At 41.7% G+C, this 25,611-nt stretch overlaps 1 protein-coding gene across 2 annotated transcripts; it reads left to right on the top strand.

Moving 5' to 3' along the window:
- The first annotated feature begins 4,693 nt into the window (after window positions 1–4,693).
- On the top strand, window positions 4,694–25,532 carry Nono (non-POU domain containing octamer binding). Of its 2 annotated transcripts, XM_048417722.3 has the most exons (12): window positions 4,694–4,846; window positions 5,532–5,591; window positions 14,664–14,829; window positions 16,790–16,983; window positions 18,088–18,389; window positions 19,542–19,637; window positions 19,947–20,143; window positions 20,929–21,013; window positions 21,497–21,599; window positions 22,485–22,524; window positions 23,223–23,332; window positions 24,474–25,532. In XM_048417722.3, exons 3-12 carry the CDS (start codon window positions 14,673–14,675, stop codon window positions 24,606–24,608), a joined length of 1,419 nt encoding a protein of 472 aa, XP_048273679.1. In that variant the 5' UTR covers window positions 4,694–4,846; window positions 5,532–5,591; window positions 14,664–14,672; the 3' UTR covers window positions 24,609–25,532. The 2 variants fall into 2 exon arrangements, with proteins under 2 accessions (XP_048273679.1, XP_087758658.1); XM_087902532.1 differs by lacking the exons at window positions 4,694–4,846; window positions 5,532–5,591 and adding an exon at window positions 8,938–9,028.
- Window positions 25,533–25,611: the final 79 nt, after the last annotated feature.

The following is a 25,611-nucleotide window of genomic DNA, read 5'->3' as shown; positions in this document are numbered from 1 at the left end:
AGGGTTTCTCTGTAGCTTTGGAGCCTGTCCTGGAACTAGCTCTTGTAGACCAAGCTGGCCTCGAACCCCCAGAGATCCGCCTGCCTCCTGAGTGCTGGGATTAAAGGTGTGCCACCACTGCCCGGCTTATTTGCACTTTTGACACTGGGTATCAAACCTAGAGACTTTTTATCTGGGAAACACTTGCTCTGCAATGAGTTATTGGAGGCTCTTTTTGTTGTTGGGACATTTCTCACTATGTAGTTCTAGTTGGCCTGGAACTTGCTATGCAGACCAGATTGGCCTCAAACACAGAGATCCTCCTGCCTCTGCTTTTCAAGGGCTAGAATTAAAAGCTTGTACCACCATAACCCGATATATTTTTAATTATGTTTATTGATGTATAAGTATGTGTGTGTTGAGCTAAGGCATTTATTTATTTGTTTGTTTGTTTGTTTATATACCTGCCTGTCTGTCTGTTTTTACTGTTTTGACTTTTTGAGACAGGGTTTTTCTGTGCAGCTCTGGCTGTCCTGGAACTCACTCAGTAGACCAGCTGGCCTCAAACTCATCAGTTGCCTGTAGTGTGCTACCTTCATGCAGTACCTGCAAAGACCATAAGGGGGCATCATATACCCTTAGAACTGGAGTTGTAGATGGTTGTGAACCATAACTGAGTGCTGGGACGCACATTCCAGGTCCTCTTCAAGAATAATCAGTGCTATGTCTCACCCACTGAGCTATGTCTCCAGTTGCAATATTAATTTATGTGTGTATGTGGGGAACATTCATGTGCCACTGTGGATAGAGGACAACCTGTGGGAGTCTGTTTTCATTTCTCCTCAGTTCTAGGGGTCAAACTCAGGTTAAAAGGCTTGACAGCAGACACCTTTACTCACTGAGTCACCTTGACAACCATGGTCTCAAACTCTCCATCCTACTGCCTTAGCATCTCTAGTGCTGGGATTATAGGTCTATGGAATGATATACTAGCAATATAGGGCTAAAATTAACTTCATTAAAATGAACTAGAAATTGGAGGTGGTGGTGCAGGCCAAGCCAGGAGGATGGAGAATATGATGCCAAACTGGGCTACATAGTGAGACTGTGTCTTACCCCTATTCCCCAAAAAGAAAAGTTCTAGTAGGTCACTTTCTATATGGCAAGACAGCTAAATAAGCCAGATAACATAGGCCTGTAGTCTCGCGTACTCAGGAGGCTGAGGCAAGAAGGGCTAGAGTCTAGCATATGCAACGTAGACTGTCTTTTCTTTTTTCTTTTTCTTTCTCTTATTTTCTTTCTTTCCTTTTCTTTTTTTCTTTTTTGGTTTTTCGAGACAGGGTTTCTCTGTAGCTTTGAAACCTGTCCTGGAACGAGCTCTTGTACACCAGGCTGGCCTCGAACTCACAGAGATCCACCTGCCTCTGCCTCCCGAGTGCTGGGATTAAAGGTGTGCGCCACCACCGCCTGTCTTTTCTAAAGAAATTTTCTGTGACTAGAGGATGGCTCAATGGTGAAGAGAATTAATTTCCTGTTCTCCTGTAGGACCCAAGTTTGGTTCCTGACATCCAAATTGGGCAGCTTATAACTACCTATAATTCCATGTGGCACACACCACATACAATAAGTAATTTTTCTATTTTTTATGTATTTGTATGTATATATGTATTTATATATGTGCACATGCCACAACACGTGTGTGGAGGTCAGAGGACAACATGAAGGAGTTGATTCTCCCATTCCACCTTGTGGGTCGTGGGGCTTGAACTCAAGTTGTCAGGATAGTAGAGTGCCTTTACCTGCTAAGTTATCTTACTGGTCCTGACTTTTTGCTTTGTTTTGTTGTTGTTGCTGTTGAGAATGCCTTGCTATGTAGACCGGACTGGCCTCAAACTCGCAGAGATCCTCCTGCCTCTGCCTCCCGAGTAAAAGCTCCGATTAAAGACATGAGCCACCAAACCCAGCTTTTTTAAAAAATCAAAACAACAACAAAAACAAACAAAAAATCCAGTTTTATTATGTAGCCTGGTCTAGCCTCACACTGAAGAGTTTCCTTGCTCAGTCTCGAGTGCTGAGATTGCAGGTGAGCACTACTGGCATGCCCGGCTTTGCTAACACTGATTTTGTTTCTGAGACAAGGTTTCTCTGTGTAGCCCTGGCTGTCCTGGAACTCACTCTGTAAATCAGACTGGTCCCAAACTCACAACTCTACCTGCCTCTCCCTCCCCCTTCTGAGTGCTAAAATTAAGGGCATGCAATACTGTTAAAGTATTTTTTAAAAATATTTGTTTTTATTAAGTTTTGTTTGTGTGTGTGTTTTCACCTGAGTTTTTTTTTGTTATTTGTTTGTTTGTTTTATGAGACAAGGTTTCTTTGTGTAGCCCTGACTGTCTTTAAACTTGCTCTGTAGACAAGGCTGGCCTCGAACTCACAGAAAATGGGATCACAGCTTTGATCCCAACACTGCCTCCTAAGTGCAGGGATCAAAGGTGTGGCCATCCCACCTATGTGATGGGCTATGCCTGAGTGTATGTATGTTGTTCATCACAAGCATGCAGGAAGTCAGGAAAGGTGTTAGATCTCCTGGAACTGGAGTTACAAATAGTTGTGAGCTGCCATGTGTGTGCTGGGAACAGAACCAGGTTATCTGCAAGAACAGTCAGTGCTCTTCACTCCGAAGCCATCTTTCCAGCCCCTGTGTTATGTTCCCCCCCCCCCAAAAAAAAGATCGTGGTTTAGAAAATTGGCATTTTGGAGGAAATAAGGAGAGCGGGGAGGGGGAAGGGATAGCTCAATTAAAAACAATAAATTAATAACAAAGGAAAATCTGCCACCTCAAAGATGGCTCAGAGGTTAAGAGCACCGACTGCTCCTTTACAGGACCTGGGTTGGGTTCCTTGACCTACATGGTGGCTCACAACTATCTGTAACTCCAGTTCTAGGGGATCCACTGTCTTCTGTCCTCCTTGGACACTGCAGAGATGGCAAACTTACATACATGCCGGCAAAACACACACACACAAAATAGAAATAAACCTTCTGTTGTTTATTCTTTCACTTTATGTATATGACTTCTCTCATTTTATGTATATGGCTGTGCAACAACTATATGCATGCAGTGCCCACAGAAGCCAGAAGAGGGCGTCAGATACAGACAGTTGGCAGCCACCAGTGCGTGCTGGGGTAGGTACTCTAGTCCTCTGGCAGCCAGTATTCTTAACTGCTGGGCCATTACTCCAGACCCCAATAAATCTTTTTTAAAAACAGAAAGTCTTAGTTTAGAAAAGTATATCTATCTTTTAAATCATACATACATACACATGTGTATGTAGTTTTGTGTGACTATGTGTCGAGACAGAGTCTTGTCTTCTGCACTGGATGGCCTGGTCCTCACTATGTAGACCAGATGGCCTCCTGGGTGAACCCCTTTCTCAGCCTCCTGAGTGCAGGTATTAAAGGCATACTAATTTCCTTTTGACTGGGACAGTCATACACAGAAAGCAGCTGTCAGAATTGGGTAGTGGGTATAGGAGAGTAGTAAAAAGGGTGAGACTTTTTGTACTGTTGAGCATTGTTCGACTTTTTTCCCACATGAGTAGGAATTCATTTTCTTTTTTCGCAATACATGTGTTATTTTTTTCTCTCAGAGTTTGGGAACCATTGGGCTAAATATACCCAATATATAGTAGCCATATGTTGACATACACACACAGCGGGGTGGTGTAGAATATGGCTAATCTCTACCGTATTGAACGGTGCCACAGAACCTTCCAGACAACCCAGGTCTGGATCATTGTTCCCGTGTAAGGTAAGTAGTACCTGCTTGGATAATCTGCCATCCAGAGTACAAATTAATTAGTAGGAATTAACTACTGGTGCCTATCAATTAAAGCTTGTAATCCTCGGTTAACCGCCTAGCAACGAAGATTATTATTACTTGACAGGCTTTCTATGGGATATAGTGGAGGTCTGATGTGAAGACCTCCAACATACTGGCTCCAGCACTGCCGACCAACCTGTTGAATCTCTCCGCGATGGGAACCTTACAGATGTCTGGCCTATCGGGTTCTCTGGTTACCATGGAAATAGTGCTGGCTACAGTTCTGGGTAATCGCACAGAGATTAAAGTGTCAAAATCGCTTAACCTCCTGCCCCTTTCTATAATCAATACCATTTCAGTTGCACTTCCCAAATATACTCAGCACTGGGAAAGGAAGCTAAAATGGGACATAGTGTTAGGGTACAAGCTTTGAGGAAGTGTGAAAAAAGAAACATGGCGGGGCACTTTTTTTTCCAGTAGCAAACAGCTAGCTCTGCCACACCGAATACAATGACATTGTTACTCTTGATTTTTGCACAGGCGCAGTGCACAAACTCTCAGCGCACGCCTACACGCGCATTTTCTCCCTTTTCTCTCCACTTTTCCTCTCTCACTAGTTCTCTCCTTTCCTCCTCCCACCACTAGGTCTTTCAGTCCTTTCGTGGGCCGGTTAGTCTTTCCTTCCGACCTCCTACCGTCCAAAGCTACCTCCCCTCCCCCTTCCTTTTCCGTCTCTCACGCAGCGCCTCTCGTGCATGCGCAGAAGGTACAAAGCCTCGCTCTTTGTCCCCCATCTGTCGTTCACACGAACCCAAGGCTTTGACAGTTGGTAGCCAATAGAATCTAAGAAATGGCGGACAAATGAGTCTTCCTCTGGAGATAAACTTTGATTGGCAGTTCACGTAGCCAATCGGGAATCCAACATTGACCCCCTTGGGAGGCACCGAGCTCCGTCGGCTCGTTTCCGGCGGTCGCGCGCTCTTTTCTCGGGACGGTGGAGGCCGTGCAGCGTCGCCGTTACTCTGAGCAAAGAACTGTGGGCAGAGGGTGAGTTTAGGGACGGCTCGGTGCTTATTTGGGAGGGCAGTGGGGCTTCCTGCGACGATCCGCGAAGGAAGGGGCTAGGGCGAGGCTGAGTTTGGACAGAGGATGTGGGTTCGAAGGCCCCGTGAGGCCTTTCCCCCTCCGCGTACGGCCTTCGCAGCCCACCCGTGGGGTCCGGCACGCTCGCCGCTCCACGCGCGGGACTTAAGCCCATGCCTTTCTTGCTTTCCTGCCCGGCTCTTTTGTACTACTCATTCCCAAAGCGACCATAAGTTGGTGGCTTTTGAACCGCCCTGGGCCGGAGGGTGTGGGGTCTATTATGCGAAAGCCCTGAAGTCGTGGTTGGAGGAGGTGGCGCTTTGCTTTGTCGGACGCTCCTCCTCCTCCTCCTCCTCCTCAGCCCCGCGAGGCCATTAATTCCGAGAGGGCCAGTGGGGCCCCTGGAGCTATGTTTCTTTGTGAAAACAACTTTTAAGCTTGAAGTTTGCTAGTTCAGACCCCTTTGGCATTTTGGAGCTAAGTTCATGAAACACCTCCACCCCATCTTCGCGCTCTCAAGCGCGCGCGCCTTTTTTCCAAACCTCTTGCTGCTTAAGCTTTTCCAAGTTAAACTTAGATTTATGGCTTTACTTTTTCACTTTGTGGAAGTCTTACTGTAAGCTGACACCTTTCTTTGTGTTTTTAACAGAAGTCGGGGTTAGAGAGGATTGGGAGACAGACACTTTGCTGTGCTCAAATCGAAGTCAAGGTAGGTGTAGGAGTTAGAGTTACCAGGTAAAGTGCAAGATGCTCAGTTGAATGCGGACTTCAATTTGACAACAAATTTTGGTGGACTTTTCATGTTATTTAAGCGAAATTTTTTCTTAATCTTAAAATGAGACTGAGCTGTGTGAGTTTTTTCCCCCCAAATCTGGCTGCTCTAATTGGAGATAGTGCTTAAATTTATGTTTGTACAACTTTGTTGTTATTAAATTAAAAGTCCTTAAAAAAAAACCTCAGTAGCAGCCTTTACCATGTTTGTATTTTACAGCTTTCACGGTGGCCCACCGGGCGGCCATTTCAGCCTGGTAAATTCACATTGTATTTCTCCAGCGTTTTCCACTTAGTAATTTGACTCTTCTAAATACTGAGGGATCCTTGATCCTTGACTTAGCTCTCAGATGCCTGTACTAACGTAGTCCTGTACTAAACACGTGTGCAGTTGTATCGCACACAGTAGCTACAGTCTTTCTAATCAACACATACACTCTCAACAGTCCTTTTCATCATGGGTAATCTTAGGACACATAAGTGAACAGAAATTCTTGCTGCTGATCTCCTTCTGAAGGCCAAGAGTTAGGGGTTCCTAAGTTTATTTCTGCATATATCGTGAAATTACATTGCTGCAGTTGGTGGTAGGAAGTATGTCTTGAGTGCCTGGTACTCAACTGTGAATACGGTGGTAGCTCAGGTGCTTTAGACAGTACTACCTTACATTCATTGGCAAATGCAAACTTTGGGAAAATACTACAAGAAAGGGACAGATTGTGGGGATCTTTATTCAAAACATAAACGTGGGCATTTTGGTTATTAGAAGTTTTTCATGGCCAGGTGTGATGGCAGAAGCAGGCCAATCTCTTGAGTTTGAGGCCAGCCTGTTCTACAGAGTGCCTCTGCCTCCTGAGAGGACATTTGTTTAACATTCCTGCTCCATAAGTGGAACTAGAAATGGTAGTTTCCTGCAGGAACAAGTGCTTTGTCTATTCCAGAATGACAGCTAAATGCTTTGTAGTAGTATCTCACTTAGGCCTTAAAGTTAACCAGGCCTTTAAGGTCACTAACTGCTATTCACTCCCATTTTATATATATATGTTTTATATATATAAAACTTGTCACTACATCACAAGTTAGGTGACGTAGTCAGTGAATTTGTTGGAGTTTAAATTGAATTTAAGGCTTTGCTGCGGAATGGTTTTGAGTTTTAGAGGTCAACAGATCTAGGTTCCATTTCTTACACTGGTGTGGCCTTGTGTGGGTAAAGTATTTTTTAGGTTTCTGTTTTCATTCAAAATAATAACAGCTGGGGGCACTAATAAAATAATGTACGTGTAGAACATTGCCTGGAATTTTTTTTTTTTTGAGACAGGGTCTCAATTTCTAAATGGCCTGGCCTAGAACTCACCATGTAGACCAAGTTGGCCTCTCTCACAGAGACCCACCTACTTTTCTGTCTCCTCAGTGCTGGGACTAAAGGAGTGGGCTAAGATGCCTCCTGAGTGGGGCCTGGGAATGAAGGTGTGCATCATCCCATTCTCATTCATCTTGTTGCCTGGATTTTAATGAACACTAAATATGTTATCTTAATTTGTAGAGTGCACTTTTTAAAAAAAAATTCTTTGACAATTTCATACATGTTTATAGTACATAAAGATGGCTGCTCTTCCCCTTCATCCTCTTTATTCTCTCCCATCTCTGCCAGCCCCAGAATAAACTTATTTTTCCAGAATATACTTTCCAAAGCCAAAATACAACCTCCTTTGAAATAAATGGTTTAGAATATTTTTCTCTTTTTTTTTTTAAGGACAGAATTACACTGTGTAGGTATAGCTGACTTGGAAAACTCAGGTCTGGAACTCAAATCCACCTACTTCTGCCCCCTCAGTGCTGGGACTAAAGGAGTGGCCTAGAATACCCAGTTTTTTGTTTGTTTTTGGAGACAGGGCCTCATTATATAGCCCAGGTTGTCCAGGAACTATGTGTAGCCCATGCTGGCAGGAAACCTGGGAATCATCCTGTCTTGGCCTTCAGAGTGTCACTGTAATTAAAGGCTGGAGGAAAAATGTTTCCTGGATTCCAACCTGAGAAAAGGTAAGATTTAGAGGGACAAATGGCTGTGAAGAGGACAAAAAGCCACTGACTGCTTTGGAAGTAGAGGAAGGGGAACATTTAATACCTGCACTTAAAATAGAAAAAGATTGGATTCTAATACCTTTCTTTCCCTATCTTCAACTGTTTCTGGGGTGGGCTTTCATTTCTTTGTCTTTTTTTTAGAGGAGGGGGAGGTGTTGATACATAGCCAAGGCTTTCTTAAAACTATTTTACCTCAGCCTACACAATGGTGGAATTACAGTCATGCACCATCACATCTTACATCTTTTTTTCTTTTTTTGAGACAGGTTTACACTATAGCCCAGGCTGACCTCAAACAGCAGAGGTTAGGATTACAGGACTAAGTCACTTTACTCAGTACCCAGTTTATTTTTAAATCATTGCCAGGAGCTGTGCTTGGTGGCGCATGCCTGTAATCCCAGCACTGGAGAGGCAGAGACAGGTGGATGTCTGTGAGGTCGAGGTCAGTCTGGTCTACAGAGCAAGTTCCAGGACAGCCAGAGCTACACAGAGAAACCCTATCTTGAAAAGCAAAAACTTTTTGAAAAAAAAATATGCTTTATTTGCCATTAAATCACTACACCTGTTGATAACATTTAAAATAATAGCTTTTCAGGAAAACTACATTAGCGAGAGTCACAAAACTAAGAGTGTTTCCTAATAAGTAAACAAAGCTTAAAGCACTACAGTGCTGTAATAGGGAAAAAAACTAAAAGCTCCTAAATTATGGTAGTTTAATAAATTGGGTATCCAGGATTCATTAAAATTATGTTGACATTACTGAAATGAGGGAAAGCTAAACCTCAAATGGTACATTGGAGTGTAAAGTAAAACAGTAATGTCTCAGGAAAAGTAAATCTCCCCCTGCCACCTCTCAAAAAATAAAGACTAACATGAATCTCTGTGTGCATTGATTCTAATTATAAATATTAGAAGCAACCTAAAGTGTCCAATACAATAGGGGCGTGATTGACATGATTGACACTTTATTTTTGGAGAGGTGGCAGGGGGAGACAGGATTTCTCTATGTAGCCCTGGCAACCTTGGATCTTATGTAGACCAGAGATCTGCCTGCCTCTGCCTTCTTAATGATGGAATTAAAGGTGTGCTCCACCATGTCCAGCCATGTTAACGATTTAATTACATAGTGGTTTATTGTGTATCATAAGAAAGGTTACAAACTTTTTTTCCTGGTATTTTCTTTTTTTGTTTGCTTTTGGAAACAGGGTTTGGTTGTGTAGCTGGATGTCCTGGAATTAGCTCTGTAGACCTCACAGAGATCCACTTGTCTCTGCCTACCCAGTGCTGAGATTAAAGGTGAATTCTACCACCTCTGACTGGCATATTTTAAATTAGATTTATTTATTTTTTGTTTCATGTGGGTATTTCATCAGTGTGTATGTCTACACCTTGTGTGTCCATGAAGGTCAGAAGAACTGAGTTACACTGTAGATGTGAAGCACTGTGGGTCCTCTTCAAGAACAACAAATATTTGTTTTTGTTTTATTTTTTGAGACAGGGTTTATCTGTGTACACCTGTGTTCTTAACCCCTAAACTATGTCTTTAGCTTCCTACAAACTGTTTGCCTTAATGTGCAACTTCAAAAAGATACAGATGGGGGCTGGAGAGATGGCTCAGCTGTTAAGAATATCCATTGCTCTTGCAAAGGACCTGAGTTTAGTTCCCAACAACCATGTCAGGAGGCTTCACAGCTCCCTGAAACCTCCATCTCCAGGGGCTGTCATGTCCTCATCAGACACTGTACTTGCATACACAATGCCACACAGAGACACACAAATATACACATAATGAAAATAAAATAATTTTAAAAATTTATGTTAATGACTATAAGGGTATGTTAGGATTCTCTAGAACGGATAGATCTGTCTATATCTATTTATAGATAGGTAGATAGATAGATATAAAGGGAGTTTATTGGAGTGACTGATTGGCTGTGGTCCAGCTAATTCAACAATGGCTGTTTACTAATGGAAAGTTCAAGAACCCAGTAGTTCTGTCCATGAGGCTGGATGTCTCAACTGGTGTAAAGTGCCCGTGAAGGAATGGACTTGCCATTGAGATTGAGGGCAGGCAGACAAAGAAAGCAAGCTTCTTTCTTCCATGTCCTTTATATTTGCTGCCACCAGAAGGTGTGGCCCATAAGGTGGGTCTTCACAATTCGGATGACTTAATTTAGAAAAAATCCCTCACAGGTGTACCTAGCTTCTTGGGTTTTAATTAATTCCATATATAGTCAAGTTGACAACCAAAAATAGTCATCACAAAGGGTGTACCATAATGATGATAATTATTGTTTTTTATGTATATCTGTATGTGGATATGTGCATATGGTGTTCAAGAAGACCATAGGTGTCTGATTTCCTAGCACAGGAGTTACACACATTTGTGAATTTTTCAATATGGATGTTGGGACCAGGCTTGCTTGTTTGTTTTTTTCCTTTTTTCTCCCTCCCTCCTGGTCTGTATAACCCTGGTTGCCCTCAGACTCATTTCCTGCCTCAGGCTCTCAGAGTGCTGAAATTGTAGGCATGAGCTACCCACCGTAGGGTTTGTTGTTTGGTTGTTTTGGGCTTGTGGTTTGTTTGTTTGTTTTTTTTTTTTTCACATACCAGGCATGGGTTTTGTCCCATCTGGGCCTAGAGGTACATGCCTTAATCTCAGCACTCTGGGAGGCAGGTGAGTCTTTTGGGTTCAAGGCTAGCCTGGTCTGCACAGTAAGCTACAGTGTAGCCAGGAGTACATAGAGAAATTTTGTCTCAACCATTTTTAAGTTCAGTGTGTGTATGTAAGTGAGGTCAGAGGACAACTTGTAGGAGTCAGTTCTCCTTTAGCTGTAAGGGTCCTAGGGGTGCAGCACAGAGTGTTAATAAGTGCCTTATTAACTGGTGCTTTATAACATTGCAGAGAGATGTGGTGAGAGTGGTGTGGTGGCACACACCTTTAATCCCTGTGGGAGACAGAGAGGATGGTTTACAGAGCAAGTTCCAGGACAGCCAGTGCTGTACAGAGAAATCCTGTCTTGAAAAAGAGAGAGAGAGAGAGAGAAGGAGGGAGGGAATGTTGTGACAATTCATGTCTATTCCGAAAGGTCAGCTTTTCAGTCAGGCAATTCAAAATCACATTCGGCCCCCAGATAGCCCATTTGTGCCTCATCTCTCCCAGTTTTGTATTTAATTGGCACTTAACCTCTTAAGTCCTGTGTAATTTGTTTATTATGTCTATTTTAGCTTTCACAGAAAAGTAGGCTCTGAAAACCAAAATGTGATATGTCCATCTAGAATATCACCTAGCAAATAGTAGGCATCCAGTATTTGTTAAATGAATTGGTGAAATGAAAGATTATCAATAGTACAGATACGTGTTTTTTGGTCTGTATATTGTTCATTTATCTCTTGAAAAATCAAAGTTTTCTCTCTCCCTCTCACACACAGACAATATAATCCTCATAATTTTCAGTGCCATGTGATTCCCATCAGAGTTGTTTCAAAAATTTAGTATTCATCTCCATAAAGGCCATTGTAGTGAATATTTTCATGGCCACACCGTAAATTTTTCTTTTTTTTTTCTGTTTTGTGGTTTAAAAAAAATACTTCATTATTTTGTGCCTTTGTGTGTGTGTGGGGGTGTTTTGCCTGCATATCTTTTTTAAAATAGAAAATTTCATCCAGTATATATAGTTTGATCATTCTTTCCCTCTCCCAACTCCTAGATTCTCTACCCACCCAGCCCCAAACCGTTTCTCTCTTCAGATACACACACACACACACACACACACACACACACAGAGCCCAGGTCATGAAGCCACCTGACATTGATGTTCGGAACTGAACTCATGTCCTCTGCAAGAGAGCTCATAACTGCTGTCTTAACTGCTGACCTGTCTTTCCAGTTGGTTTTTGAAATTTTATGCCCTTGGCTGGCCTGAAACTTCGTCTTTTGCTTCCACCTTTTGATCTTTTGATGTACTGCCTCAATTGGAGTTTTTGTTTGGGTTTTTTAGTTTTCTGACGTTTAAAATTTTTTTAGGTTAAGTCTAGGAGTGTGATTCTTATTCCTGAATTGAAAAGGTATGAGCATCTTGATGGCTCTTGTGTGTTTTTTTTTAATTTTAAAAAAATACTATGTATAGGTTTGTGTGTACCATGGTATGCATGTAGAGAATCATGGGACCACTTCATGGGGTTGGTTCCCCCTTCCATCCTGTGATTTCTGGGATCAAACTCAGTACTGGCTTGTTAACAAGTGCCTTTACCCACTGATCTGACTCTGACACACTTTCTGCCTTCTGAAATAGCCTTCAGATAGAAAATAAAGAACAGAAAAACTTTTGTATGTACTTAACTAAAACCAACAGTCAAAAATTTATCACAATTTGGGACATAATTTTTCTTTTATTAAAGGTATCCTGTGATAACAGTATGTGGAAAAACCTTCTGTACTTTTTTTATTATTATTAATATTTTTTTTTGAGACAGAGTTTCTCTTTAGCTTTGGAGCCTGTCCTGAAACTCACGACCAGATTAGACTCGAACTCAGAGACCTGCCTGCCTCTGCCTCCCAAGGGATTAAAGGCTTGCACCACCACCACCTGGCCTTTCTGCTCCTTTTATTGACAACTTTGCTTCAACTGAATTCTGACTAGGGGATCTTCATTCACTGGATGAGTCATGAGTTTTGGGATGAGGACAGTGATCCTCCGTTTTTAAAAGACTGTCAGCTTTTTAGCTAGACACGGTTGGACGTGCTTATAAAGCAAGCAGTTGAGAACTGAAAGTAGGAGGATCAGAGTTCAAGACCAGCCTTGGCTACATACAGAGATTTAGTCTTTATTACATATATTTGTGTGTATGTGTAATCAAAGAATAAATTGCAAGAATTAATTAGTAAGTTCGTGGTTCTCTCCTCTCCTACTATGTGGAGCCCAGGAATTGAACTCAGGTTATCAGGTTTAGAGGCAAGAGCCCTTACTGTAAGGCTGACTCATCTTGTCTTTTCTTAGTTTTCAAATGACAAAAGGGAACATTTTGTTTTTTTGTATTTGCTTTTCTTTTGCTTTGCTACAAATTGAGTTCACTCTTAGGCTCATTCACAACCTGTTCTCAAACCCTATCGTGATTAAGAATTACTATAGAGATTGGGAATATGGCTCAGCCATTAAGAGTACTTGTTGCACTTTTAGAGTACCTGGGCTTGATTTCTGGCATCCAGGTAGCAGCTTATAACTGTAGCTCTAGTACCAGAGCCATCTTCTAGCATCAAAGGACATAAGGCACATAATACACTTGGTACATCGACATGCAGATAAAACACCCATGCACTTAAAATGTCTTTTTAAATTTATTTTTTTTACGTGCCAATCCCAGTAACCCCCCTTTCCTCGCATTCCCCCTCTCTCACCTTCCTCATACCCAATCTGCTCCTCAGGGGTAAGGTTTTGTTTTGGTCTTGCAAGACAGTGTTTCTCTGTGTAACAGCCCCAGATCTCCTGGAACTTGTTTAAAAAAAAAAAAACTTTAGTGAGTGCTCAATATATGCCAGTGGTGAGTTATTCTCTAATCCTTATAGCCATATCAAGGAGCAGATATTTTTGAATGCCTGTTTATAACAGCATTATAAGAAATGAGGCAGATTTCACTGTAGTGAGTATTGGGACCATAATTCAAACCTAAGTCTTTAACCTTGCAGTCCATACTTTCCTCACTTAATTTGGAAGTATCTATAGTGAACTTTGCTTTAGGTAATGATGATGATCAAGACTTCTGAACTTTTTATGGTAGTTTTGTTTGCTTTTTATCTTTTGTTATTTTATTGAGATATCCCAGGATTCTCAGCATCCCAGACTGTGGTTTGTTTTTTGGAGACCACTACTTACTCTATGTAACCCTGGTTCTCTCTGCCTCCCAGGTACTAGGATTAAAGGCATGTGCCACTACAACAGGTGCACACTGAGTGGGTGCTTTTTTTTAATTTAAAACTTGTAAAGATTTTTTGTTTGTTTGTGTGAGTGCGGGCAGGTGCCCATTGAGGCAAGAAGATAGCATTTAATTATATGGAGCTGGAGTTAGATGCATCTTATTTATTTTTGAGATAGGGTTTTTCTGTGTAGCCCTGACTGTCCTTGTACTCTGTAGACCAGGCTAGCCTCAAGCTCACAGAAATCCACCTTCTGTCTCCCAAGTCTAGAATTAAAGCCACATATGTGCCACCACCACCCAGCACTAATGTATTTTAAATAGATTAGAAAAAATTTAGAAAGTGTTGGGATTAAAGGCATGTACCAGCACCATACCCCATGCCTAACTCTTTGTGATTTTTTGTTCTTCTTTGTTTTGAGACAGGATCTCATTGGGCAGTATTGGCTAGCCTGAAACTTAGTATGTAGACCAGGTTGACCTCAAACTCAGAGATCTGCCTCTGTCTGCTTCCTGAGTGCTAGGATTAAAGGTGTGCTCCATCAGGCCTGACCCTTTGTGGTTTTGTTTTATTTCGTTGTTTTTTAGTATTTCAAGCTTTAGTTTCTCTGTAGCCCTGGCTGTCCTAGAACTTGCACTGTAGACCAGACTATACTTGAACTCAGCGATCTCTCTGCCTCTGCCTCACAAACCTTGGGAGGATGGCGGGGGGAGGTTTTTTTTTTTAAAAAAAATACAGTCTTTTTTGGTTTTTCGAGACAGGGTTTCTCTGTAGCTTTGGAGCCTGTCCTGAAACTACTAGCTCTTGTAGCCTAGGCTGGCCTCAAACTCACAGAGATCTGCCTGTCTCTGCCTCCCAAGTGGTGGGATTAAAGGCATATGCTAAAAATACAGCCTTAAATATCTTAGGCTGTCCTAAATTGTGCCTTGTTATTCAGAGAAACCAGTTGCAAAACACAGACGATAGAATATCAAGATAATTAATGCTGGATATTTGACATTCTACTTTTTTCTGTAGGGTGCAAACATGCAGAGCAATAAAACCTTTAACTTGGAGAAGCAGAACCATACTCCAAGGAAGCACCATCAACATCACCACCAGCAGCACCATCAGCAGCAGCAGCAACAGCAGCAGCAACCACCCCCACCAATACCTGCAAATGGACAGCAGGCCAGCAGCCAGAGTAAGTAAATTGTGAGTGATGGAACATAAATAGGTTCCATCAAGAACAGTTTCATGGTTTTTAGGATTATGGGTGAATAGGGCTTTTGTAGCATACTTTTGGTTGTTGTTGGTTTTTTTTGTTTTTTTTTTTTTTAACTTTCTTCCCCGATTTTTATAAGACATGATTTCTCTAACAGCTTTGGCTGTCCTGGAACTAAATCTGTAGACCAGGCTGGCTGGCCTCTGCCTTCCTGGGTCCTGGAATTAAAGGAGTCGCCATCACTGCCTGGCCTTTATTTTTTTTTTTTCAGGTAGGGTCTCAGTGTGCAGCCCTTGACTGCCGACTTAGCCTCTGCTTCCCTCCGGAATATTGGAATATATCCTGTTCTGTTTTGTTCTGTGTGTGTGTGTTTTTTTTAAAAAAAATTTTAAAATTTATTCTATTTTATGTATTTTATGTATTCTATTTTATGTATATTGATGGTGTGTGAGGGTTCTGATCCCCTGGAACTGGAGTTTCAGAGAGTTGTGAGCTCTACCATATAGGTGCTAGGAATTGAAACTGGCTTCTCTTAAGCACTGAGCCATCTTTCCAGCTTCCTGTTTGTTTTTAAAATAAGATTTAATTTATGTGTATGAATGTTTTGTTCTTATGTGTATCTAGTGCTCATGGAGGTCAAAAGAGGGCATTGGATCTTCCGAGGTTTTTTGTTTTGTTTTTTTTTTTTGTTTTTTTTTTTTTTTTGTTTTTAGATGGTTGTCAGCTACCACGTTGGTGCTGGGAATCAAACTTGTATCCTCTGAAGAATAATAAGTGCTCTTACCTGCCAAGCCAACTCTAGCTTTTCCTATTTGGTTATTAAGTGGTATTTTTATGATAGAAGGGGGGTGATAACCTGAGCAGACATCAGTAGAGTATAGGTATACTGTTATTGGCATGTTCTACTGACAAACAAATATCTGCCTGTGTGTAGTTTGGGCCTTAGAGATAACCATCAGAGGATATAGGAAAAAAAATTAAGACTTAATGGAATATTAATTATAATAAGACTTAGTTTTTGGTCTATGCCCGGGTTATTTTTAATCTGTTAAAAAGTCTTTGTGTGTTCTCGTTCCTTTAGGAATCTGAGTACTTATAAGAATGGAAACCTGGCTGGGCAGTGGTGGTGCACGCCTTTCATCCCAGCACTTGGGATGCAGAGGCAGGTGGATCTCTGTGAGTTCGAGGCCAGCCTGGTCTCCAAAAGCTAACTCCAGGACAGGCTCCAAAGCTACAGAGAAACTCTGTCTTGAAAAACCAAATAATATGGGGGTGACTAGAGAAATGGTTAATTTTGCTCTTCCAGAGGTCTTGAGTTAGATTCCTGGCACCTGCATAAGGTATTTTTGTACCAACTGTAACTCCCAGGAAATCCACCATCCTTTTCTGACTTCCATGGGGGCCCATACACACATGGAACATAGTCACACTTACACACATAAAGTAATTTTTTTGAAATGGAGGCAATAGAAGTAGAGGCTGATGAGGTGGCTCAGTAGTTAATTAAAAGCTGAGCCTTGGAAAAGATCCAGGTTCCATTCTGGGTACCCATATCAGATGGGTCACAACCACCTGTTCCAGGGATCTGCATATAAACTCATCCAGGCAGACATACATACACATCTGTTTGTTTTGGTTTGTTTGTTTGTGTTTTTTTTTTTTTGAGACAGGGTTTTTCTGTGTTAACAGCCCTGCCTGTCCTGGAACTTGGTCTGTAGACCAGGCTAGGGCTCAAACTCTCAGACATCGCCTACCTCTGCCTCCCGAGTGCTGGGATCAAAGGCATGTGTCACAACTGCTGCTTTCACATTCTAAAATGCCATTTACTGATGAATTGGATAGGATGCACTTGGAAGTGGTGTTTGTCTTCATCACAAAAGCAATGCTGAGGATATGGCTAATTCTTTTTCTAATCTTTTGATTGACTGTCTTCTTCTAGATGAAGGTTTAACCATTGACCTGAAGAACTTTAGGAAACCAGGAGAGAAGACTTTCACCCAACGAAGCCGTCTCTTTGTGGGCAATCTTCCTCCTGACATCACTGAGGAGGAAATGAGGAAACTTTTTGAGAAATACGGGAAAGCAGGCGAGGTTTTCATTCATAAGGATAAAGGCTTTGGCTTTATTCGCTTGGTAAGATTATTTTCCCTTTGACTTGAAGGCCTTGTACACAAAGCCTATAAAGTATGGGGGTTATTTTTGCTTGCAGATCTCATTATGTAACCCCAGGGTTTCCTTGAACTCATAGGATTCCTACGTCTACTTCCCAAGTGCTGGATGATACACGTGCTTGCACTACCATGCTTGGGTTAAGTGAAAATGAAGTTTGTTTTGGTGGTTATCAAGGTTTATATTATTCCCAAAATCCGTGTATATGACATGTATTGTCTTACTCTTAAAAACCCCAAGGGATTCAAAATCTTTTACTATTAGTCAAGTGAAAGTGCATTTTCTTTCTGAGGGAGACAGTTGGGAATCAAATGCAGACTCTGATATTAGATAAATGTGCTGCTGCTCAGTGGTGCTCTCAGTTCTGCCGATGTTTTGTGCAGATCTTATGTTTAAGTCTGGTTTGAGTTAACCCGGGCAGTGGTGGTGCACACCTTTAATTCCAGCACTCAGGAGGCAGAGGCAGGATCTCTGAGTTCGAGGCCAATGTGATGTGCAGTGAGGTCCATGGCAGCTTGGGCTACAGAGAGACCCTGTCTCAAAAAAACAAATAAAAATCTCATTTGGTTTAGGAATAGTATATAAGAAAGAAGCTTTTGTTTTGTTTTTGTTTTTGTTTTTCAAGACAAGGACTTAACTATGTAGCTCTGGCTGTTCTGGAACTAGGTCTTGCAGACATCCACCTGCCTCTACCTCCTGAGTGATAGGATTAAAAGTGTGTGCTACTACTGCCTGACCTAAATAAGTTTCTTGGTCAGGCATTCTGATAGCCTCTAATGACCACCAAAGACACCAAGTACATACATTATGCATAAATCTATATACAGTTAAAACATTCGTACACAAAGTAGTTACTATTTTAGAATAGAAGTAATTGTGGTGTAATAGTGTAAATTAAAATATTCTGAACTGGTAAGTATTCTGACCCTCTTCTAGAACTCAATATGTAGTCTAGGCTGGTCTAGGATATCTGCCTGCCTCTACCTCCTGAGGGCTAGAATTAAAGGCATATGCCACCATACCCACCATTTCGTCTCTGTTAAATTCTAATCTTCTTGTTTTTCCCAGGAAACACGAACCCTAGCGGAAATTGCCAAAGTGGAGTTGGATAATATGCCACTCCGTGGAAAGCAGCTACGTGTGCGCTTTGCCTGTCATAGTGCATCCCTTACAGTCCGCAACCTTCCTCAGTATGTGTCCAACGAACTGCTGGAGGAAGCCTTTTCTGTGTTTGGCCAGGTGGAGAGGGCTGTGGTCATTGTGGATGACCGAGGAAGGCCCTCAGGGAAAGGCATTGTTGAGTTCTCAGGGAAGCCAGCTGCTCGGAAAGCTCTGGATAGATGCAGTGAAGGCTCCTTCTTGCTAACCACGTAAGTAGAGTTTTCAGACAATGGTTTTTGGGTTCCTTAATCTTTCTTTGGTATGGAGAGTTAACGTCTTGTAATCCTGTTGCTATTTTTATTTATTTAAGGACTTAACACTAACTCAGCTTTTCTAATAACGATTTTCAGTGTAATCTTAAATAGTTATGTATATAAGTGCATGTAAATGCCATAGTGGACACTTGGGAAGCCAGTTTTCACTCCTTCCACCTCTACATGAGCTTCAGGACCAGGCTCAGGTTGCCTAGTTTGCATGAACCAAGTGCCTTTATCCATTGAACTGTCATGCTGGCCATAGATCATAAATTAATGGAAGGGGTATGAGGATAACTTTCAAGATGGAGAGATGCCTCCGTGGTTAAGAGCATTGTCTGCTCTTGCAGAGGACCTGAGTTTGATTCCCACCACCTACCTGTTGACTCAGAATCAACTGTAACACTGGGCAGGTGGCACGTGTCTTTAATCCCAGTATTCCAGAGGCAGGTAGATCTCTTAAGTTTGAGGCCATCCTGGTCTACAAAAGCGAGTTCGAGGACAGCCTGAGCTGTTAAACAGAGAACAAAAAACCAGAAAAGCCATCTGTAACTTCAGATGAGATGCCAGCCTCAGCAGGAACCAGGTGGACATAAATGCAGGGAAAAACATACAAGTGGAATAATCATAGCACATTTTCCCATTTTAGAATTTTGGGAAATTGTTTTGTTGAATGTAGTGTCTCATTTTCTCTTCTTCATTTTCTAGAGTTACCAAATATTAGATAAGTACTCTTAGAACATACTGACTTACTCTTTTGAGAGATCTGAAACCTGGGCTGTTAACTCCAAATTATCCATAATGCCAGTAAGAATGACTTGGTTATTTGGAGTATAAAAATCTCTTCAGAAATATGTTTAGATGTGGCAATTCACATCTAAAATCTCAGCACTTGCGAGACTAAGAAAGAGGAGTTAACTCCATTAACTTGAGACCAACCCAGCTTACAGTTTGAATTGTTGCCAAATTCCCATTCCTGGCAAAAATGTTGTAGTTGTCCAGTTCTGAAGTTCTGGTCCCTAATTAGTTTATCATGCCAGTGTCAAGCATAGGGAGCATGCTTTTTGGGGTATGACTTCATTAACACTAACTCCTTCTTTTACCTAGATTTCCTCGGCCTGTGACTGTGGAGCCTATGGACCAGTTAGATGATGAGGAGGGACTTCCAGAGAAGCTGGTTATAAAAAACCAGCAATTTCACAAGTATGTGGTCCAGATGGATTGACTCATGTATTTCCGTGGTGGTGGTGGGGTGTGTGTTTATATATGTGGTGTTGGCAGTTGAACCCAGGATCATAACCTGTTTGACTACACTTCCATCTCCTAGTTACTTTCCCATTCTTGAAATTTAAAGTGGTGTTTAAGAGTCACGTCTGTGTGTATATATGTATTTGTGTCTGCACATTGTGCAAATCTTTGTATATATACATAGATGTGTGTGTTCACTTGGCTCTTAGAAAAGAATGATTCTAAGAAATTCTGAACTAAGTATATACATAATATTGTCTATAGGGAGCGAGAACAGCCACCTAGATTTGCACAGCCGGGGTCCTTTGAGTATGAGTATGCCATGCGCTGGAAGGCACTCATTGAGATGGAGAAGCAGCAGCAGGATCAAGTGGACCGCAACATCAAGGAGGCTCGTGAGAAGCTGGAGATGGAGATGGAGGCAGCACGCCATGAGCACCAGGTTATGCTAATGAGGCAGGGTGAGTATAGGCCTGTGGGTTGTAAAACTACAATAAATATCAAATGTCATTTTTTGTTCAGTAATTTCTTTGTCCTTCGGTAGAATAAAACAAATTTCTGCTTTTGTTCCCTGAAATAAATTAGTTGATTTTGATGTGGGTGGGTTTGGAATATTGAATACTAGATAGATTCTATGAAGAAGCAAATAGTAAGGTTTGAGTTCATTTGGATAGTCATTCTGGGATTATATACTGTCTTAGTTAAGGTTTCTAGTGCTGTGATGAAACACCATGGTCAAAAGCAATTTGAGGAGGGAAAAGGTTTATTTTGTTTTAGAATTACAGATAACAGTCTATCATTGTAGGAAGCTAGAACAGGAACTTAAGTAGGGCAGAGACCTGCAGGAAGGAACTGATGGAGAATTTTATTAGGTTGCTCCTCATGTCTTGTCCACCCTGCTTGCTTTCTTTTTGATTTTTTTTGGGTTTTGTTTGCTTGTTTGAGGAATGGTTTCTCTCTGAAGCCCTGGCTGTCCTGGAACTTGTTCTGTGTAGTGAACCCACCCGCCTCTGCCTCCTGAGTGCTGGGATTAAAGGCATATGCATGCCTGGTTTACCCACCATGAGTTGGGCCATGCCACATCATTCAAGAAAATGCAGTGTAGGCTTGTCCACCAACCACTCTCAATTGAGGTTCCCTCTTCCAAAATGACTATAGCTTATGTCTAGTCAACATCTTTGCTTTCTGGATATTTGTAGGAAATTATTGTATATGTGAAAAAATCAAAGTCTCAATCTGTTGCTAGATTTGATGAGGCGTCAAGAAGAACTTCGGAGAATGGAGGAGCTGCATAACCAAGAGGTTCAGAAACGAAAGCAGCTAGAGCTCAGGTAGCTCCTTTTGTTTGTTTGGGGCCTGGGCGCATGTTAACAGTGTGTGGAGGCCATAGGACAACTTTCAGAAGCAATTCCCTCCTATACCTGTGTGGTCCTAGGGATTAAACTGGTCATCTGTAAGCACCTTTCTCCACCAAACTGTCTCACCAGCCTTGTAACTCCTTTAACTTTTTTTTTTCCAAGAGTGATGCTTTTTTTTTTTTTCATTCTCCCTGGCAAATTCCTGCTGCCTCTCAGGTTCTCCCTTTGGGTAGATATTTTAGCTGCATTTGGGTTCTAGGGATTGCCTTAGGGCTTCACTAAAGGGAAAGAGCTGAGTGTTTGTCTCTGGATCTCTTTGAGTGTTGCCCTGGTACTTGGCAAGCTATGCAGGTTTTTGGTAAGGTTGTCTCTTTGCCTCAAAGCTTCTTCCTGTTCCAAGTGGTCTGCTCATGCTCTGGAATGCCTTTATATTAAAATACCTTGGTGACTCTATAGGCAGGAAGAGGAACGCAGACGCCGTGAGGAAGAAATGCGGCGGCAACAAGAAGAAATGATGCGGCGACAGCAAGAAGGATTCAAGGGAACCTTCCCTGATGCGGTATATCTCCCATGTGCCCATGACGTGCCAGGCCAGTGGTGATAAGACAAAACTACCATAAAATATCTGTTAGGATACCAGGTTATGACCAGTGTTTCTATGCTATAAAGTTCCTTTTAGGAGAAAAAAGATGTTAATAGGGAAGTGAGGTAAGGTTTGAAAGAGAGCTTTTGCTTTATTGCAAATTTAGGATAAAATTTGTTGTTCATGTCCAGTGACAATAAAAGGTAAATCGAGTCCTGTAGCAGAATTTGGCTAATTCACTGCTATCCGTGTAGTTAGATGGTTTGCAGCCCCAAGAAGAAATTAGTACTTTCTTCCCCTGTTGCCTCTTTTTGTTCCTTGATGTGGGAGAATTGTCTGTATTCTGTCAATCATATTTTAATAAAACACTGATTGGTCAGGCAGGCAGTATAGGCGGGAAAGCCAGACAGGAAGTAGGGGTGGAGCAAAGAGATTGGGAGTATTCTGGGACACAGGAAACCCTCAGCCACTCTTGCGCAGACCACCGAAGAGGCAACATGTAAGCTGTCACACTGAAAAAGGTACTGAGCCCGTGTGGCTAACATAGATCAGAATAATGGGTTAAGATAAGTCATAAGAACTAATAAGTAGCCTGACCTAATGAGCCAATCAGTTTATAATCTTATGGAGTCTTGTGTATGATTTTCCTTGGGAGTTGCCGGCTGTCGGGTACCGGGCGGGACAGAAACCCCAACAAGCCGGCCATCATGTTACAGTTCCTAATAGAAAATTCTAATTTGTTACCTGAAGTAATTGCACAAATAGCAAGAGGGCATTAGTATGTCATCACTGTTTACTTCCTTTGTCTTGTCATAAGTGGATTGTTGTCTTGGACTGTGTTGAGTTTGTATTGTTTTTCAGAGAGAACAAGAGATTCGGATGGGCCAAATGGCTATGGGAGGTAAGTTCTGGTGACTTTTAGGGTGCAAAAAGGATAGTTATAGAAAAGAACAGCATGAAATAAAGCCAATAATGGGTCATTTGATGCCACTCCATTAGCCCAAAAGACTCCAGGCCCATCAGCCAGACTAGGTGCTGTGAAATGGGAAAATATAAACATGGTAACATCAGAAGAAAAGAAAGAAGGGAAAGAGCAGCAGGTATCCAGTAATCAAAAAACTGCCTGCCTTTTTTCCCCCCCTGAGTTGGCTGGCAAATTACTATGATCTGCCTGTCTCTACCTCACAAAATCCTGCCTGGCTCTTTTTTCTCTCTCTCTAGACAGGGTCTTTCTATGTATATCTGGCTGTTGGCTGTCCTAGAACTCAGCCTGTAGACCAGGCTGGTCTTGAACTCATGGAACCTGTCTTCTCCCCGAGTGCTAGGATGCCATGCCTGGCTTTTTTTCCCCCCATTTAATTTAAACTCAGATCCGACGAGCCTTATTTCTTTTTCTTTTCTTTTTTCTTTTTTTTTAAACCTGATCTCTGAGTTACGGAGCTTCTACATAGTCCACATTTAAATGACTTGACATTTCCAGAAACATTAGGGCTAGAAATGGGCGGCTGTTGATATATCTTGTCTACAGATCCTACTGAATTGTTTCTTGGTAGGGAAAGAGACTCTTTCCCCTATACTAATCATACTGCTCTGCTTTAGGTGCTATGGGCATAAACAATAGAGGCGCCATGCCCCCTGCTCCTGTGCCAACTGGTACCCCAGCTCCTCCAGGACCTGCCACTATGATGCCAGATGGAACTTTGGGATTGGTAATAAACTACAGGGCTTCATAATAATTGTAAATAGTGATAGGATGAACTTCTCAACCTCTGGAATCTAATTTTTATGGATGTGTGTGTGCGAGTGTGTGTGTGCGCGCGCACACGCGTGCGCACACATATGTCTACATGTAAGTGTGCATTGTGTGTTGTTTCTCAGGATTCATCTGTGATTGGAACTTGCCAGTTAGGCTAGGTTGACTGGTCTTTAACATTGGATGCTGGGGCTCTCAAGCTTGCAGGACAGGTACTTTACCCAGTTACCCAATTAAGCTATCTGCCCAGCGTCTACTACCTGAGTTTACTTTGTTTTTCATTACAGGTATTGATTTTTATTAGTATTGGTATACATAAAATGTAACCTTAAGATGTTTAGGGGATGGTAAGGATAATTAAACCCAGGATCTGATAGATGTAAGGCAACAGGTGTCTCACTATTCCGTGTCCCTGGTATTTTATTTGTAATCTTGAGAAAATTCAATACCATGTTATTTTAACATTGGAATTTAAACGATATCTGACTGTATTTGTTGTCCTCAGTAAACAAATTGCTTTTTGTTTTGTGGATTTGGGGGTTTTTGAGATAGGGTCTCTGTAGTTCTGGCTGTCCTGGAGCTTGCAATGTAGACTAGGCTGGCATCAAACTCACAGAGATGCTCCTGCCTCTACCTTCCAAATGCATGCACCACATTGCCTGGCCAGCAGGTTGCTCTTAGAGGGGCAAGTCAAGAAAGCTTAGATATGACATATAACGAATGTTAATTCAAAGGCCTCATGGTTCTTAAAGTCTGGAAGTTGTTCAAATGTCAAAATGGAATAGGCCAAAACTGGATAAAATTAAGGTTTCTAGAGAAATAGTAACCTGATCTTCCTGGTTTGGAAAAAGAACTTGGATAGAACCTATCCAAATAAGAATTTCAGTTGTATATAAAATATGAATAAAAAGCTAAAGAAGTACAGCCTTCTGTTCCTTTCAGGTCCACGAGAACTCTAAGCAGACTTAGTTACCTTGCCCCTAGCAGTCAGGAGTCTTGAATAGTTAAGTAGAAGTGGCTTATAGTGGCAAGACCATAAATGAGCCAGAAACTGAGAACATAGACTGTATTTAACCTTGTTCTCTTTCTTTTTTAAGACCCCACCAACAACTGAACGTTTCGGGCAAGCTGCTACAATGGAAGGAATTGGAGCAATTGGTGGAAATCCTCCTGCTTTCAACCGTCCAGCTCCTGGAGCTGAATTTGCTCCAAATAAACGCCGCCGATACTAAATAAAAGTTGCAATGTCTAGTTTCCCGCAACCCTTAAAAGAAGGTTCTTTTTGGACTAGCCAGAATTCTACCCTGGAAAAGTGTTAGGGGTTCTTCCCAATAGATAGGTCTTCCCTGCCTGTAATACTCTAGGGAGTATGCTTGGAGGCAGAGGGCAAGGGAGGGGTGTTAATTTAACAAATCAAAGTCTGTGGTATATTGCTTTCTCAAGTCTGTCTGGTGCATTCCTGAAATGTGTTGATTGTTGAGGGCCTTGAACCATAGCAAAGTGAACTCAGAGAGCTCCATTAATCTTGATCATTCCTGTTTCCTTCTTTCCTTCCTTGCTTTCTTCCATCCCTCCCCCCTTCATTCATCATGTTTTAATTACTTTTTCATCTTTATTCCCCTCAACCCCAGAGACACTGCCATATATATACCACAAAATCTAAACATCCTCCAATGACCTAGCCCAATTCCTCCATTCACTCCCAGGTGAGAATTCAGACAAATGTCCGCAGAGGTTACAACATACATACGGTTCTGTTATATCTCATATATAACCCCTTCATGTCCTAAGGAAGACATTTTCTCTTAGAGGTTTTCATTTTAGTATATCTTTAAAAAAAAAAGTCTTGTGTTAACTTGCCTTCATGTTTTTCTTGGGTAAGGACTACTCAAGAATGAATGCCCTTTTCTGTCTGATATTGCTGTTCACAGCTTTTCTTGATAGGCCTAGTACAATCTTGGGAACAGGGTTGCTGTGTGTTGAAGGTCTGACAGTAGCTCTTAGCCATGCCTATCTTAGGTAGTTACGCTGTGCATTTTTTTATTGGTGTACTTACTATGTTTGATTTGTTCCTGATACCTTCAATTTGAAATTTTTCTGAGAAATGAAGCAGTAATGCCACATCACCTTATTAAAATACATTTGAAGCCTTTTAATTTTCTGTGCTGTTTTTTGAAGGGGAAGGGAAAAAATTCTGTCTTGGGAGATGCATACAGTAGACTACATAATGGTGAT

This window comes from Myodes glareolus, chromosome X (assembly GCF_982192425.1).
Source record: "Myodes glareolus chromosome X, mMyoGla1.1, whole genome shotgun sequence".
Classification (NCBI taxonomy): Eukaryota; Metazoa; Chordata; class Mammalia; order Rodentia; family Cricetidae; genus Myodes; species Myodes glareolus.
This window is presented reverse-complemented; position numbering and strand designations above follow the sequence as displayed.